We start from the raw sequence: 15,537 nt of genomic DNA, 5'->3' as shown, positions 1-15,537 counted from the left end.
GCCTTACTAAGCTATCCATCGGTTTATGAAACAAGTGTACTCCAGTGTGCTCGACGAATAGATGAGCAGGTATTTGATATTATTGTACACGACTCATTTGCTGAGTGGGTTCAAAGATCCGTTACTCCCGTGAGCGGGTCTCAGGAGCAGAGTAAGTGCGATTATACGAAATAGAGAAGCACTCGACACGACAGCAATGAAAGGCAATGCATGTAGGAAGAAGACTCAACTCCATCGAATAAAGAGGAATGGGACGATAAATACAGTGCAAATAATCAACCGATGAGGGATATGAGGCGAAAGTCACTCATTTCTTCTTGTGCAATTGGTCGACCCGTGCTTCCAGCTCCGAGATATAAGTCTGGAGCTTCTGGGTCGCGCATTGTAGAGCCTGCGACAGTTAGCCCTGCATTGTGCTTGGAGTGAAAGAAAAGCAACGAGATGGCATGTGGAGATAGGGGCATACGTTGATATCTTCAGTAAGCATGTTGTTCGATATCCTGTATTCGCCGAGGATATAGTAGTAGACGACAGCACCGGCAGCAACGGAACCGGTAAGGAAGCCAAACAAACTGACAGCCGGTATTAGTATGAAGAAGAAAATAGATGCACAGTGTAAGCAGTCAGTAGGATATGTATTACCCTCCGCGAAAGGCTCCAACGGGCTTCCTGGCTGGCAGAGGAGGCGTAGAGGCGGTATTCTTCATCAAGGGAGTGTTGGAGAAGCATCTCCGCGTTGACGCGACTCCTGGCGCCGTGATGATGGACCGTAGTCCGGGGATTACCCGCCGGGCGCTGACAGACATTGTTCAGTACCTTCTTCACGAGAGATTATATTTGAGGAAGACGTGAGTCGCAAGAAATGGTGGACGTTGGAGCTCGGCTGCTGGAGAAGAGTGACGTTGTTGGTCCCCGTTTTGAGCGGGAGGAGCTGGGGCGGAGCGACCAATCAGACGATGGCCTTCTATACAACACCACCAGCTCCCTTCCCAGGTTCTACACAAATGAGTCTCAAGAGAAGGATACATAGTATCTTGAATTTAGTGGATAGTATACATATACCGATAGCAATAATGAATGCATGCTTAGTTAGCCATAGTACTCTCGTTGAACAAATCTGCCAGCAGATCATCACGGCACGCTTCCAAGTTCGGGCTGCTGATGCTGTAGGTGCTTTCAAACGCATGAATGCTAAGTTGGTCAAAGAATGGTCGGAGAGCACGATCCACAATCTCGTCCTTGGCTGTGTCGCGTATCCAGTCCGCCGTTAGTCCCGGATGCCGTATGCCATGGTGGAGGCTGGACGCTTGCCGAGCTGGATCGGACGACGTAGACCATCGGACGCCCAGATTGTGAGATACTTCATCTGCAAGTGCTGTGGGTTCGAATTGCTCTGGGGGATATATGGCGTCAACAGTATCAGTTACATAAAGCCATTCAAGAAGCTGGAAGTCGTCGGGCGCGAGAACGAGCAAGGTGTCCAGAAGCTTGCAGGCCTGGAGCAAAGAGTACGAATTGTATAGCTCTTGCTGGCTTCCTGCCGAGATTGCGGAGATAGCTTCTTGGAGCTCACTGTTTATCAACGGCCAAAATGGGCTCAGTACAGTCGCTGTGCTCTTCAAGGTGAGCGCTCGAAGAACCATGAAGATTTCTGCTCTTGTCGCGGATGATGGGGATGACGAAGCGGTAGCCCCAAGAAGATCCTCCAATTTTTGCAGCAGCGCCGGCATCTCTGCGATGAAATAGTCCTCGGCTGCAGACAGTACCAGCAGACTTATCCGGCGGAGATTCAATTGAGCTTTACGATCAGCATCCAGACGAGCAGCAGAGGCCCCAACGCCGAACATTATGCCGGCTGTAGCTGGTGGTGTGAGGCGGGTCATTATCTCTGACAATCGGTCTTTGTCGACCAAGACCCATTGCCGCAGGAGGGCCATCCAGCCGCTTTTTACAAGGTCCAGCTGCGACCCGAAGAAACGGGGATCGTTGAAGGCTTCAGCCACATCCTTTTTCCAGACCTTCGCCGCCTGTGGAATCTTTGAAACATGCTGCAGCAAAGTCATAAAGCTGTGATTGAGATTATTGGGGAAAAGTCGAGCACGCATAAGTGGCCCGATAACGTTAGTTGATATACCCGATACGGCGGTGGTGATTCGGTCCATGTCGCCCAATGTTGTTGAAAATGCGGGCATAGATGCAGCGAGGATACTCAACATGTCATCCGGTCCGATGCGCGATGCAGATGAATTGTCGCAATCCAATGAGCCCCGACCTAGAAGTCCTTGCTCCTGCGGAAATCCCATAGGTTTGGTTGTAAATATCGCGGTCAGAAGGCGTAAAAGCACATCCTAAGGTTTATTAGTCTATAGTCATGTGTCAATAGGTTAGAAACTTACACCCAGTTCCTTTCTCATCCTGCGATCTTCGCCAAAGTTCGTGTTCTCTAACTTTGCACCCAGAATGGCAGCGAATTCGACTAGCCGTGGGAGAATCTGCCTATGAGGGAAAGGATTGTTTAACACATCCCGAAGGAAAGTTGTGCAATCTAGCCATATCTCATCGAGCACATCGTCGTCAAGAGATTTAGCGTAAGTCACCAAGAACCCTGCCAACTCAGACTCTGTCAAGGTGGTCGTCATGGTCGACTTGCGGCTAGGATCAAGCGCAGCTGGGTTTGTTCGCGTATAGATAGCATTGAAGATAGCGGGGATAGCAATCTTCGGGCGAGAGCCATCCAAAGTGTGAAGCAGATTGAAGATCAGAGGCGATGCGTCGCCGTCAGACTTTATCCACATATCTACCATTGTCTCCAGACATTCCAGTGCCTCGGCAGTGAACAGATGCTCTAGGATTCGACGAGACCTGTTCCGCATTCGCAGTGACGTATATCGAAACGATGCTATCGACTCTGCATCTTGAGAAGGGCTGCTTCGCTCCGCGGCACCCCACGACCAGATAGAGAAACAAAGACGCACGGCATCTTGGAATGATAGCAGGACAGTGAGTCTATTGTTCATTGCAGCAGAGCGCGGATGACTGGAATCGGACGCAAAAACGCCAGATACCATATTTCCAAAGAAGCCATGGGTTTGATCTGGACTTTTCACTGCGGGGGTGTTTGCTTCCTCTATGAGAAGGCGCTCGTGAGCAGCTGCAATACACGTTTCAAAACCAGTGAGCAGTGATATGGTGATCTGCTCCGAGCGATCTTCAGGCCAGCCCTCGTTTTGTTTGAATGCGGACTGGAGGTTAGCGTATGACTGTTTAATCTCTTTGCCCAAGCAATCCACCAAAGTCAGAAGAATCTGAAATATAGACCCTGAATAGATTGGAAGAATTTCACAGAGAAGCATGGTCCATTTATCGATGATGGCTTTCGAGTTCGGGGAGCTGAGACCTTTAAGCAGACAATCTAGCAGGCGTTGAGGAGGCTCGGGCGACGGCGGCAACATGGGTGATTTTTCTGGCTTGTCGCTTGTGAAGGACAAAAGAGACGGGCTGGTCAGTTTCTCACGAGAACCTCCTCTCTGGTGTTTAGGTTTCGGAGGGGGCGGCGGGAAGTAAGCTTGGTTGAAGCGAGTCTTTAGGACCGCCAGAAGAGTGTCAATCAACGCTGCTTGAATTGCAACATCACCGCCCTGGTTTAGCGTGAGTAGAAGTCGATCAACAAGGAGCGAATCAATTCCGGATTCGACTAGCTCTTCGACACCAGGTCCTAGCAGGAGTTGACGCATGACTACCAGAGATATCTGTTGCAATCTGACCTCATCCGCGTCCGCGGTTGCAGTATCGGATTTATAGCCGCTGACAACCTTCAAAGATGCTTGAAATATGATAGAGTGGAGACTAGGGGCTTCAGCACTGTCTAGATACAAAATAACAGGTTAGATATTACGTCTCAATGCCTTTGGATCGACTAACCCTCTGAAGCAGAGGCATCTCGCCGCCTGCTATTTTGCGCCATAGTTTGTGTAAGAAGCGCAACCCACCCATTATGAGTAAGAGCTCCCAGAGCGTTGTGAATTGTCTCTAAAAGGTAGTTGCACTCAGCATAGTCGTCCGGTGATACAACAGTATTGCCCTCGAAGGTCCCTAGTTGGTTTCCGCGCTGCAAGGCGCTCTCAAGTTTTGAGATAACGATACGAAACACCCTAGATTAGGTTTGATCAATCAGTAATGATAGCACGTCTTATAGGGTCCAAAAGCTCACTTGGCTACCGATGGAAGATCTTGAAGCCACGCCTGAACGACCTGGGCGGGTTGCGTTGACACTTGAGACAACAGATCCAGAACGGTGAAAAGCGGCCGTTCAAGCATTGAAGAATGATAAGAAGTTTGCGATCGAGCAGAGTCATGGAGATGCTTTGGAGGTAACTCATATGTACCATGATGACTGTGGTTCCAAAGAGTAAAGTATCTTCCCGCCTCTTCCTCGGAAGATAGTTGGTATGACCCAGGCGCTTGTGAAGTAAACAATAAGGATGTAATGGCTGATTCGACTAAGTGGTCAGACCACGAGACTGAGTGCAGGTTCCATAGGCAGCGAACGGCCTCAACATGGAACTTCGGGCTCAATGGTGAGAGGAATTGCCACAAGTGGTTGACAAGCGATGGGATCAAGTCAGCGACCTCCTCGTAGCTAATATAGTAGCCCAATTTGTGAATGCAGTATAGGCTTGTTATTGTGGACGACATGGAAGATATATGAGAGAATGAAGCCGTTGATGGCTCGACCGTGGTCGACTGGATCCGGTTGCTGATGGCTAGGTAGAGTCTCTTGTCCCGCAAGATACGCGACCTCGGAAGCTTCTTCAGCACCACGATCAAAAGATGAAGTCTTTCTGATAAGGATATAGTGTTATCCCGTGCCTCAACAGCGGATATGGCCTGTTCGTAAACATTCTTGATGATCAGATCCGCTAGGTCTCTAGGCGGAAAAGGAGGCGGCTGCGGGTCGAGGCTGTTTCTGCTTTGATCATAGAACTGATGTATAGTTCCTAGGATCGCAGGCCCTGGACGGTCGAGCATCGAGTGTCCATTCATTGAATTCTTGGATTCTGGTCTTCGGAGAAAGGCGCGATCGATGAGTAGTCCTGTCAAAGAAGTTATCACCTTCAACATATTCGTCGTCACTGTCCGTAGTTGATCATGGGCCACCGAGGCAGTAGAGAACTCGCTCATTTTGATCAAGGCGGCCAAGATCAGCAACGGGGCATGATTCAAGACCATGTCTTCCTCATGAACATTGAAGTGGTTCAGGATAAAATGGGCTAGATTCAAGTTGTCCAGTATTCGAGGACTATCACTAGCAAGGCTATTCGAGTCCCAATCGATCAGGTTGAGAAGTTCTGAGAATATCATGCCACTTTCCACTCCATCAAAAAAAGACGTAGCGCTTCGAAATACCTCGTCAAAATGAGGCCTATCTGCCGTCTGCTCGTAAGCTTGAATGCTTCGAATGAACGGTAGAAAAACCGCCGGTACAACATGGCCGCCAACCTCCCATCGGTCCATGAGCGAAAGGGTTATCCGAAAAGGCCTTGCCTTCTCCGACGGCATGCTAGCATCCCGCTTAAGCATTTGGAGCAAGCCTTTCACCAATGGTTGCAATCCAAACCGACTGAAATATTGGCTTTGGGAAAGCTCCTGGCTTTCAGCGGGAGTTTTCGATGATCCGCTAGATGTTGAAGGGCGTGCCTCAAAAGAAGCACGGTCACCGACAGGATCCGGTCCCAGAAGCCAAGCCCAAAGTCTCCTGTTTAAACTCATGTCTCGGCGAGCAACAACACCCGCTGCCGCTACGAGAAGCCGTTGAAGGTCGTCTTCAGTTATTCGGGATTGCAAGATAGGTGAACTTAGGGGGAGATGCGTGACAAGCAAGTCAAGAAAGTTCCGCTGAACCAATACTTGTTCATCGGTAAGACCTGTTGCGAAGCACCGAATAAGCAACCCGGGTTCGGGGAGAATGACCGAGTCCACTGCCACCAGCATCTCACGGGACATTGTGCTGCCGTCTGCTTCCTCTTGCCTACTCGGTCTCCGGTCAGTGATGCCCAGTTTAGGGAGATAACGGTTCAAGTAAGCCAGTATACCGAGCCGCCTGCTCGGGCTTGTAATCGAGGCGAGGAAAAAGCATTGCCAGAAATATTGGCCGCTTGAATTTGTTTCCGCCCCCGGTCGTTGCGTGTCCATTCGACTGGCAATTTCACGGAGAGTATTGATCAAGCGCAGTGTAGGGTCGAAGTCATCACTCGTTTCCTCCTCAAGTCCTGGCAGTAACGACAGAATGATCGCCTTCAGAGCTGGCCGGATCGCCCATGGTTCCAGATCGCACACGTATGTTTCCACCAAAGACAGGAAGAGCGGGCGCACGGTAAGGGAGGCGAAGGTCAGGGTCGGAGCAATGCCCGGGTAGTATAAAGGTAGGTCGTGCGAGAGGCCTTCCGGCTTGATTAGATTAAAGATGTAGGTATAGACTTCGAGCGCCTTCTGGTGAACTCCTGAGGGTAGGGATGGGTTCATAGACTGGGATAACCGCTTGGCGACAAGTACCTTATGCGGAACGACAGGTAGATCTGGAGGATGTGTCTGGAGGGCTTTGAGGAGCCTGCTGAGAAACGAGATATAGTCGGCCCATTCCTGGAGAGTGTTGTCGAAGAGCGACAGGGCACGTTCAACGCTGGACGCATATCGGCGATAGTTCTTGTCCTTTTTCAAAGAACCTGAGGAAACTATATATGTTAGACCCCAAGTATCTAGAGCGCAGGGCTGCTATGTGGATCTCAGACCTTCTTTCCCCCGTAGCCGGGAGCGCGTCAGAGAGCTGTCCGAGCTTGCGGGGGAATTGGACCTTGGGAACGAGCTCGGATCAAGGCTCATGGTGCGGTTGTCGGTTGATTGGAGACGCAGAGACCTGTAAAGCGCGCTGCATCATAGTTTATGCATGCAGGTTAAACTGAGAAAAATATTGCATCGGAGAAAACACCATGGTCGAGTTGAATGCAGGTGAAGCCACGCAGCCGAATCAGGCAGCCGGAGCAAGTTGCTTGTTTGTCCGCCTTCTCCGCCCCAGCATGACGGAGCGTTGATCAACCACACCTCCGCAAGGGACCTGCTACTCATCCGGCATCACAATGGTCGACTCATCTGCGCCTATTTTCGGTGTCTACTGCATATCTGCGGCTAGGATGTTACTACACTGAGTCGATCAACCTCCGCAACTACGCCAGTTCCGCCGTCGGAGCATCCCCAATGCGCCCGGTTAGCTAGCATGGAGTCGAGAGACAGCAATCCCTCGAAAACCTCATCAAGCGATGGCGACGCGAACGCCCGCTTGACCGATGACCATGGCTCCTCGTCAAAGCTACCCACTCGTCAGAGCCCCGACCACAATTCAAGCTTCGAAAGCCCTCCGCCGTTACCCCCGCGCCCGGGGACGCTGAGCTTGTTAGAAGATGGAGGAGCAGCTCCAGGGACACCGCGATTGAATGCCTCAGCAGCGCATCCAGGCCTGCAATCTAGAGCTACTACGGCTGTGTCTCTGGCGGAGATTTCCCAGAGTGATAAAGGAAAGGAGGCTTTACCTGTTCGCTCGCTTCCCGGGACCATTCGCGCAAAGGCTAGCCTGAGCCACTTAGCAACTCCGAGGGGTGGAAGCGATACTGGTGACAGCGCGAGCGTTACAAGTTATGCCCCATATTCCGAATCGGGGGATGTGGAAAATATATTTGGCTCCCTCGCGTCCTCGGAGTTGGAAACGGGTCAAGAAAGTACTGGCTTGATGCAATTTCCAGAGTTCCAGGCCGACGATATGCAGGATGATTTCGAAAGTGAACTTGAGCCGGTCGGAGAGATCAATGAGGGAGGGGAGAACGAAGGTACTGTGCCTTGCTCACCCATCCATATCACCTCTATTTTTGACTAATCCGCTGCTAGATCTAGTACTCGCCAATTGGAAGGCGAAGCGGAAACACTATATAATCCTCTCGGCTGCCGGAAAGCCGATTTGGACAAGACATGGTGATGGTGGACTTATTTCTACCTATGTTGGCATTATCCAAACGATCATTTCTTCCTACGAGGAGTCCAAGGATCACTTGAAGGGCTTCACTGCTGGCGACACCAAGTTTACAGTACTTGCCCAAGGGCCCTTATACTTAGTTGCTATTAGTCGGATCCTCGAAAGTGATACGCAGCTCAAGCTTCAGCTCGAGGCGTTGTATATGCAGATACTATCCACGTTAACGCTCCCAGCACTGACCCACCTTTTCTCCGTACGACCATCGACCGACTTGAAGCGTCCCCTACAAGGGTCCGAGACCCTTCTCTCCACCTTAGCAGACAGCTTCACAAAAGGGTCGCCGTCCACACTACTCTCAGCCCTTGAGTGCTTGAAGATCCGCAAATCACACCGTCAAATCATCAACAACACCCTTTTGAAAACGAAAGTCAACAAGCTTCTATACGGGCTCGTTGTAGCAGGCGGTCGACTTGTAAGTGTTGTCAGGCCAAAGAAGCACTCGCTGCATCCGGGCGATCTCCAGCTTTTATTCAACATGATTTTCGAGGCGGAAGCCGTCAAGGCTGGCGGCGGCGAAAGCTGGATCCCTGTGTGCCTTCCTGGGTTCAACAGCAGCGGATACCTGTACATGTATGTCAGTTTTCTTGACATCAGAGAGAACGCCGATACTGCGGCCGAGAATACAGCGACTACGGAGGATTCTGTCGCGATCATCTTGATAAGCACGGATAAAGAAAGCTTCTTCGAGATGCAATCCATGAGAAACACCTTTGTTGAGGCACGTACCATAACCATTACCCTAAAAATACCTTCACTGACCCTCATAACCAGCAAATGGAAAAGAACGGCAGCATTAAGATTATCAAAGAAGCCATCCACAAGGGCCGACCCAGCACAACTGATATAGTCCCCGGCTCCGTCCTACACCACTTTGTATATAAATCCCGCGCGAACGTCCAGTTCACCATGTCCTCCTACGAACCTGAGTTCTCATCTATCCCCCGGCGTCGAAGGTATTCATGCCGATGCCCGTTGATTAATGATCATCGACTAATGTCCTTACTCGCAGACTAATATCAACCTACAATAATCTCCACGCGAGCGTTCATGCGAAACACACCCACGTCAAGGTCCACCACTGCATCACTCAATCTTCAAGCTCCTTTGCGTGGATAACGCCGGTATTTGAGCTCTACTGTGTGGCTGGGCCACATGCAAATCGGAATGCGCTGGCGCAGAGTGCCAGTAAGATTGTGCAATGGGTGCAGAAGGAAGAAGAACGATTGTTTATCATTGGTGGCGCGGTGAGTTAACTTCTAGCCTCTTTCGCAATATGCACTAGCTAATTTGCTCTAGGTTTTCTGAGCTTACCTTAGCTCCGTAATGATCAGATCTGATATATTTATTTCTGATCTATACTGCCCTAGGTACCCTATAGAATATACATGAGCACGCACTTAGTGTCAGTACCCCTTCAGCAATCACCGGATGGCATAATCTCTAAGCAAGCGTGAAAAAGTACGTACAAGGAAGGTACGGCCAATCAAATCGGAAGGTGCAACTGGTTGCCCAGGTGCAAGTGACGTCGGTCGCGCCTGCCCTATGACTTCGATACGTATCCTCGGAAGGTGCGAGCAATTGAAGAGGAAGGAACGACTGGCCCATCGCACCTGCCTTGTTGTCTTGTCTCTATTCTAGGAAGGTGCTACCTGAACAGGAAAGAGCAATGCCCGGCCGGGGGGCTTTTGCTGCATAGCCACCTCGCTATCGCACGAGGCATTCACAGACTCCCTATCTAGCCCAGAAAAGAATCTAATCTATGGTATCATCCCTCAAAGCAAAAAGCTGTTGGAATAGCTCATCCGTCTTGCTCCGAATCGCATTGTGGTACATCACATTCGTGATGAACTGTTTGGTCCCCTTGATCTTGGCGGCGGTGTTTTGCGCGTGGTCGTAGTGCACGTACATATCCTCCACGTACGTCGCCGCGTACACAGGGACCTCGTTCTTCGCTAGCTGTGCCTCGTCGTAGAGAGCAGGCCAATCGGTTGTCGAGGCGAGGATATCCGCTGCTTCTTTGATCTGGTTCAGTTCGGTGTAGGAGTCAAACATGTCTTTGTAGATCTATTGTCCGTTAGTTCGGGGCCTTTTGATCCGCTCTTGCACAAGGAGCCCGGAGATGGATACGTACCATCTCCCCTGTGAAAAGTATCTCCGGTGCGGTCGTGTCGATGTTGAACATGGAGTTCGAGGACCGGAGTCTGTCCGCAGACCAGTTGGAGGCCTCTCTGTTCACCATTAGCGTTTTGGGTACAAATGGTGAGGGGCAGTCAGAGGTTTCTTACCCTTGGCAGTAGATGGACTCATGGAGAATAGCATAGATGACGTTGCTATCGTAGCCACCGAAGCTGTCGATGGTGACCAGGGTCGGATGAGTGAGGAAACCGAAGACTTCCAGATCGTTGGCGGCACGCAGTATAAGATCTACTTAGTTCAGTAAAGAGCTCTTTGTCAATCCCATCGAAGCACAATGAGTTTACCATGAACGCTATCAAGTCCACCTGCATCATGTTAGCCGCCAATCCTGCAATAAAACGACAATGATATACCATGCATGCCAAACATAATACCCAGTTGCTGGATGCGTTCAGGAATGAGCGTCCCAGATGGTACGCTGACCTTGTTCTGACTCAGGTATTCAACGATCTTTTTCACTCGTTCCACGTCTTCAGGAAACTTGGCATAGTACGCCTGGTTTCGCTCGATCACCTTTTCTACTATGTATTAGCATCAACGCTAGGGAATAAAGGTTAGCAAGCGCACCGTATGTACGTGAGTAAACGGGATCCGGTCCATTGACAAGGGGTGGAAGCCCGCCGCAAATGAATGCTTCAGCCAGCCCTTCTGGGCTATCCAATGGTTACCAATATCAGTTACAGATTTATCTTGAGATTAGAGTTCATACTTACTGCAAAGAAAGATATGTCACGGCGCAGAATCCACCAAAGCTCTGACCGATGATGCTCCATTTCTGTTTCTCCTCGGGGTAGTCAGTGGTCAGGCAGCGACGGACAGCCTCGCAATCTTTCACGATGCTGTCGGCCCGGAATTGCTTTAGATACTCGGCCTGTTTGATGGCATTGCCCTGCAAGGCCAGAGTGCTTGCTGTGATTGTCGAACTGAGGCCAGTTCCACGCTGATCGAGGAACAGAACCTGTCCATGACCTTGGGTCAGAGATTCTATTCGAAATATCATGATTTTCAGATGCAAAAGGGACAGGGATGTAGCAGACCTGATATCCTTTGTCGAGTGCTGTCCCAACCCAGCCGTACTCCTGCGGCGGACGGCAGCCCATCCCTGGGCCGCCCTGGAGATAGACAAGCCAGGGAAGTGGTGACTGTCTCTCATCTTTTCCAGTGTCAACTGGCCTCGAGGCGCGTCGGACACTGCGGGCAAATAGTCGCAGAGTCCCATCTCCTGGTCGGCTGTAGTTGATAGGGACCTCGAAGAACAGCTCCGCGACAAGCAGCCTTCCTGAACGAGGCGCGTTAACAAGAACCCTACAGCGACTGAGGAATAGCCTGCTGCTCGCAGAGCTTACCCGGAATGTTATGCACAGCTTTATCGATGAGTTTGGCGGCCATGGTGGGGTTTGCGTCTGGTAGGTGGGAGGGTAAGTGCGCTCTTTGCTCTTTGACTCCAATTTCTCGAGGTTCAGGCGCCCGCCAAACGGGTCGTTTCCCACAACTTCCACTCTACAACATCCATGTCCACAACAATGAACGTTGATATCAAGGCCAGCGCCAGAGAGCATGGCCAGCTCCAGCGAGAGCTCTGGGAGATCGCCCAAAGTGAAAAGGCGACAGTACTGCCTGATGCTTCAAGCCTAGCAAAAGCACGAGCGTCTCTCCCTCAATCACTTGCTGACGACGGGATCGGATATGAGTCTACAAGACGCCATATCCTCGACGACCTTGTGCCCGCTTTCAACATGAGCAGCATTAGCCCACGCTACTACGGATTTGTTACTGGCGGCGTCACGCCCGCTGCCCTATTTGCGGATGGAATCGTGTCTGCCTACGATCAGAATGTTCAAGTCCATCTTCCTCAGCACACTGTGGCAACGGACGTCGAGCACACAGCCTTAGGTCTTCTCGTTGATCTGCTTCGCTTACCTCGCGACTGGCACAATGGCACTTTCAGTACCGGGGCAACTGCGAGCAACGTCCTAGGGTTGGCGTGTGGAAGGGAATATGTCATACGCGCGGCTATGCGCAGAATAGGAATGACCGAGGTCCAGAGCGTTGGAGAGATCGGGCTGTTCAATGCTATGCACACGGCAGGGCTCTCAGGGCTACAAATCCTCACAACAATGCCGCATTCATCTCTTCTCAAGGCGGCAGGGGTCTTGGGTATCGGTCGCTTCAATGTTGCATATGTCGCTAAGGATGACGATTACCTTCAATTCGATATGACCAAGCTGGAATCCAAGCTACGCGACCCATACAAGGCTACCATTGTCGCTGTGTCCTGTGGTGAAGTCAACACTGGACACTTCGCCACCGGCGGGCTGGATGAAATGCAGCAGCTGCGCCAGCTCTGTGACAAGTATGGCGCCTGGCTGCATGTGGATGGTGCATTTGGGATATTTGGCCGCGTCCTCCCAGACAGCCCTGAATACGCTGTCGTCAGAAAAGGGTGCGAAGGAATTGAACTAGCAGACTCCATAGCGGGAGATGGCCACAAGATGCTCAACGTGCCATACGATTGTGGCTTCTTTCTTTGCCGGCACAAAGGCGAAGCCAACTATGTTTTCAAAAACCCCAACGCGGCCTACCTGACTGGCAGTTCTAGCGACGCGGATATGATACCCTCTCCCTTGAACATTGGCCTGGAGAACTCCCGGCGATTCCGCGCTTTACCTGTCTACGCTAGTCTTCTGGCATACGGAAGTAAGGGGTATCAGGCGATAGTCGAGGAGCAGGTCCGGTTAGCCAGGAAAATTGCCGAGTGGCTATACGATCACCCCGAGTACAACGTGCTGCCGGAAGCCGGAAGCAAGCAAGAGCTACTTGAGAAGACATATATGGTCGTTTTGCTTAGTGCCAAGGACGATAAGTTGAACAATCAGCTTGCGGCGAAGATTGATGAGACTCGCAAGATCTACGTCTCTGGCTCCTCCTGGCAGAATAGACCGGCTTGTCGAATCGCCATTTCGAACTGGAGAGTTCAGGCTGATAGGGACTTTGCTGTTGTGAAGGAAGTTCTAGATAGTGTTGCTGAGAACGGGGTTTAATGTCTGCTGATGTCGGAGTTTCAGGGACAGAGGCACTCAGCCCATATAAACTTATATACTTGTATCTTTAATGTTTAATATCACATTGATATTGAGAGAGCCAATTTCAATATCACCTCCGCCTCCCAGCACCTCCGGCATTCTCGCCCCTGTCAGCAATACTGACAACCTCCCCAATGCCTGCGGCCTCCTGCTCATCTTCCAAGGCCATAATCTCCTCTCTGCTATCCCACCACTTCTCCTCCGCCATATTGAACGCATCTTTGCGGAGCTCCTTGATATTCTTATCCACAGCCGCGCCCCTCTCATTCAACGTATCAAGCAGTATTTTCTGCCACTCCTCCGACGTCCGGCTAAAGAACTCACGCAGACTCTCGAATGGACGCGGAAGAGGCCTGCTATCCTGAACAGATGGCTCAGCACCTTGATCAGCACCTTGCTCCTCAACGTCAAGCTGTTCCAGGTCCTTGGTCACAGATGGTACAGTGGCCTCTGTACTCTCGGTAGGCGCAGCAGAGGCCGTGTCAAGGGACATGGCATCCTCGTCTTCATCGTCATCCTCCTCGCCCTCCTCTTCCTCCTCCTCATCCATCTCGTCATCACTATCCGCCTCATTAAGCAGATGCCAGTTGCCGGGCTCATTGTAGAAGATCTCCTTGACGCCGTCCATCTTGCCCAGGTCAATTGAGTACAAGTCGTTGAACGTGAACTCGCGGTCTCCCTTCTCATACGTCCCGCTAAAGACGAAGAGCGTGTCTTCCTGCACCGCTAGTTGCGCATTGAAGCGCATGTGCGGCATCTCGAAGCGTACGATAGCCGGCTTCTCCGGCTCCACGGGCTCGTCCTCTTGTTTGGGTAGGATATCATCGTCGGAATCATCTCCGTCCGTGCGGATTCCCTTTCTGGCTTCTAATGCCTTGAGATTCTGCAGCAGCTCTTCCTCGTCTGCTTTTCCTCTGTTCCGGGACTTTGCTTGGTTCTGCTGGCTCTTGCCCGTATTCTTAGGCCGGCGCAGCGTAAGAGGGAAAAATCGATTCCTATCCGTATTCCATGCAAACAGCGTATTGAAGAACTCGCTGTCGATCCCCTCCTCGCTCAACTCGACATCGTGGACACCACCAAACAGAATACCGCGGCCCTTGTGATACGCCATCGTCGCACCGGCCCTCGCCGGGTTCGGCGCGTTTGCAGGCTTCTTACGGCGCTCCCAGCGGACTGACGGTGGCGAGTTCGAGGGTGCTTCTGGTGCGGGCGGCGTTATGCGCAGGAACCACGTATCTTGATGCACCATGGGCTTCATGGTCATGCGCTGTGGCCCACCCTTCGTTGGCTTGCCACCGGCTCCTGCGGTCACTTTGACGCGCGAGTACCCGCCATACAGAACGGCTCCGGATTCGTGGGGAAGGAACGAGAAGGAGGACCTGGGATCGGGCTTTTGGGACGCGGTTGACAGCTGCGGGTTGTACCAGGTGTATTTGGAGGTGTCGTAGATCCAGAGGTCTTGGAGGTACTTTGTTTGCTGGGACGTGTCTTGAAAGCCGCCGAAGAGGATGATGTAGTTCTAAAGATTATGAACACCAAGATAGAAGGGTTGAAGACTGGGTAGAATACCTTGTAGTATGTCATTCTGTGCCCACTCCTTGCGGGAGGGCCCTTGCCTTTCGTCTCAAGGCGCGTCCACTCTCTTGTCGCCGGATCAAGGTGCCAGAAATCATTGTAGTGGTAGAAAGTCCCCTGTTTCGGTGACGAGAACTCGCCACCGAATAGATAGACACCACCTGTGTTCCCTCCACGGCACCAAGCATGCCCACTGCGAGGCAGTGGACTGTTGGGACTCGTAACCTCGCGCCATTCGCCTCTATCAATGAGGTAGACGTATAGGTTGTTAAAGAATGTCGCCAGCGTGCCATCAAAGTACTCCCCACCATATATAAGCAGCTCGTTCCTGTTAGATGGCGACGCGAGCACAGTAGCAGAAGATCGAGGGGTTGGTGGCTCAGAGACAACCTCGGTGACCTTCAGGAATCGGGCCTGCTCCTCTGCGTATTGGGCGAGAATGGCGTCGAGATCAGCGTCTTCGGCGTCACTGTCTGCATCCTTGCCCTTGGACTTGTGCTTCTTGTCCTTTTTGTCCGCCTTTTTTGATTGCTTGGCCGCTACACGCTCCTTGTGCTCGGCGGACTTCTTGTTCTTTTTACCCATGGCGCAGGCTTGTATACT

The 15,537-nt window shown here is 51.4% G+C and overlaps 6 protein-coding genes across 6 annotated transcripts; 2 read left to right on the top strand and 4 right to left on the bottom strand.

Annotated features, from left to right (window-relative positions):
• Window positions 1-307: 307 nt before the first annotated feature.
• Window positions 308-806, bottom strand: DSM5745_05403 (uncharacterized protein; the record flags this gene model as incomplete). Its single annotated transcript, XM_026747419.1, has 3 exons — window positions 308-391; window positions 467-572; window positions 643-806. The coding sequence occupies 3 exons, from the start codon at window positions 804-806 to the stop codon at window positions 308-310; spliced, it is 354 nt and encodes a 117-aa protein (XP_026603251.1).
• A 279-nt stretch (window positions 807-1,085) lies between these two features.
• On the bottom strand, window positions 1,086-6,879 carry DSM5745_05402 (cellular morphogenesis regulator DopA; the record flags this gene model as incomplete). The annotated part of the gene is made up of 5 exons (XM_026747418.1): window positions 1,086-2,348; window positions 2,397-3,865; window positions 3,922-4,151; window positions 4,211-6,731; window positions 6,789-6,879. 5 exons carry the CDS (start codon window positions 6,877-6,879, stop codon window positions 1,086-1,088), a joined length of 5,574 nt encoding a protein of 1,857 aa, XP_026603250.1.
• Window positions 6,880-7,270: 391 nt separating this feature from the next.
• Window positions 7,271-9,385, top strand: DSM5745_05401 (guanine nucleotide exchange factor MON1; the record flags this gene model as incomplete). Its single annotated transcript, XM_026747417.1, has 5 exons — window positions 7,271-7,877; window positions 7,936-8,654; window positions 8,852-9,033; window positions 9,090-9,324; window positions 9,377-9,385. 5 exons carry the CDS (start codon window positions 7,271-7,273, stop codon window positions 9,383-9,385), a joined length of 1,752 nt encoding a protein of 583 aa, XP_026603249.1.
• Window positions 9,386-9,832: 447 nt separating this feature from the next.
• Window positions 9,833-11,665, bottom strand: DSM5745_05400 (proline iminopeptidase; the record flags this gene model as incomplete). The annotated part of the gene is made up of 9 exons (XM_026747416.1): window positions 9,833-10,144; window positions 10,212-10,308; window positions 10,366-10,504; window positions 10,561-10,581; window positions 10,630-10,794; window positions 10,844-10,929; window positions 10,990-11,234; window positions 11,314-11,555; window positions 11,623-11,665. 9 exons carry the CDS (start codon window positions 11,663-11,665, stop codon window positions 9,833-9,835), a joined length of 1,350 nt encoding a protein of 449 aa, XP_026603248.1.
• Window positions 11,666-11,799: 134 nt separating this feature from the next.
• DSM5745_05399 (pyridoxal phosphate-dependent decarboxylase family protein) lies at window positions 11,800-13,317 on the top strand (the record flags this gene model as incomplete). Its single annotated transcript, XM_026747415.1, has 1 exon — window positions 11,800-13,317. One exon carries the CDS (start codon window positions 11,800-11,802, stop codon window positions 13,315-13,317), a length of 1,518 nt encoding a protein of 505 aa, XP_026603247.1.
• A 112-nt stretch (window positions 13,318-13,429) lies between these two features.
• DSM5745_05398 (putative Kelch repeats protein) lies at window positions 13,430-15,519 on the bottom strand (the record flags this gene model as incomplete). Its single annotated transcript, XM_026747414.1, has 2 exons — window positions 13,430-14,878; window positions 14,929-15,519. The coding sequence occupies 2 exons, from the start codon at window positions 15,517-15,519 to the stop codon at window positions 13,430-13,432; spliced, it is 2,040 nt and encodes a 679-aa protein (XP_026603246.1).
• Window positions 15,520-15,537: the final 18 nt, after the last annotated feature.

The sequence above is a fragment of the Aspergillus mulundensis genome (assembly GCF_003369625.1).
Source record: "Aspergillus mulundensis strain DSM 5745 chromosome Unknown scaffold_5, whole genome shotgun sequence".
NCBI classification, from domain to species: domain Eukaryota; kingdom Fungi; phylum Ascomycota; class Eurotiomycetes; order Eurotiales; family Aspergillaceae; genus Aspergillus; species Aspergillus mulundensis.
Note: the sequence above shows the minus strand (reverse complement) of the source record. Positions and strands in the feature narration are given on the sequence as shown.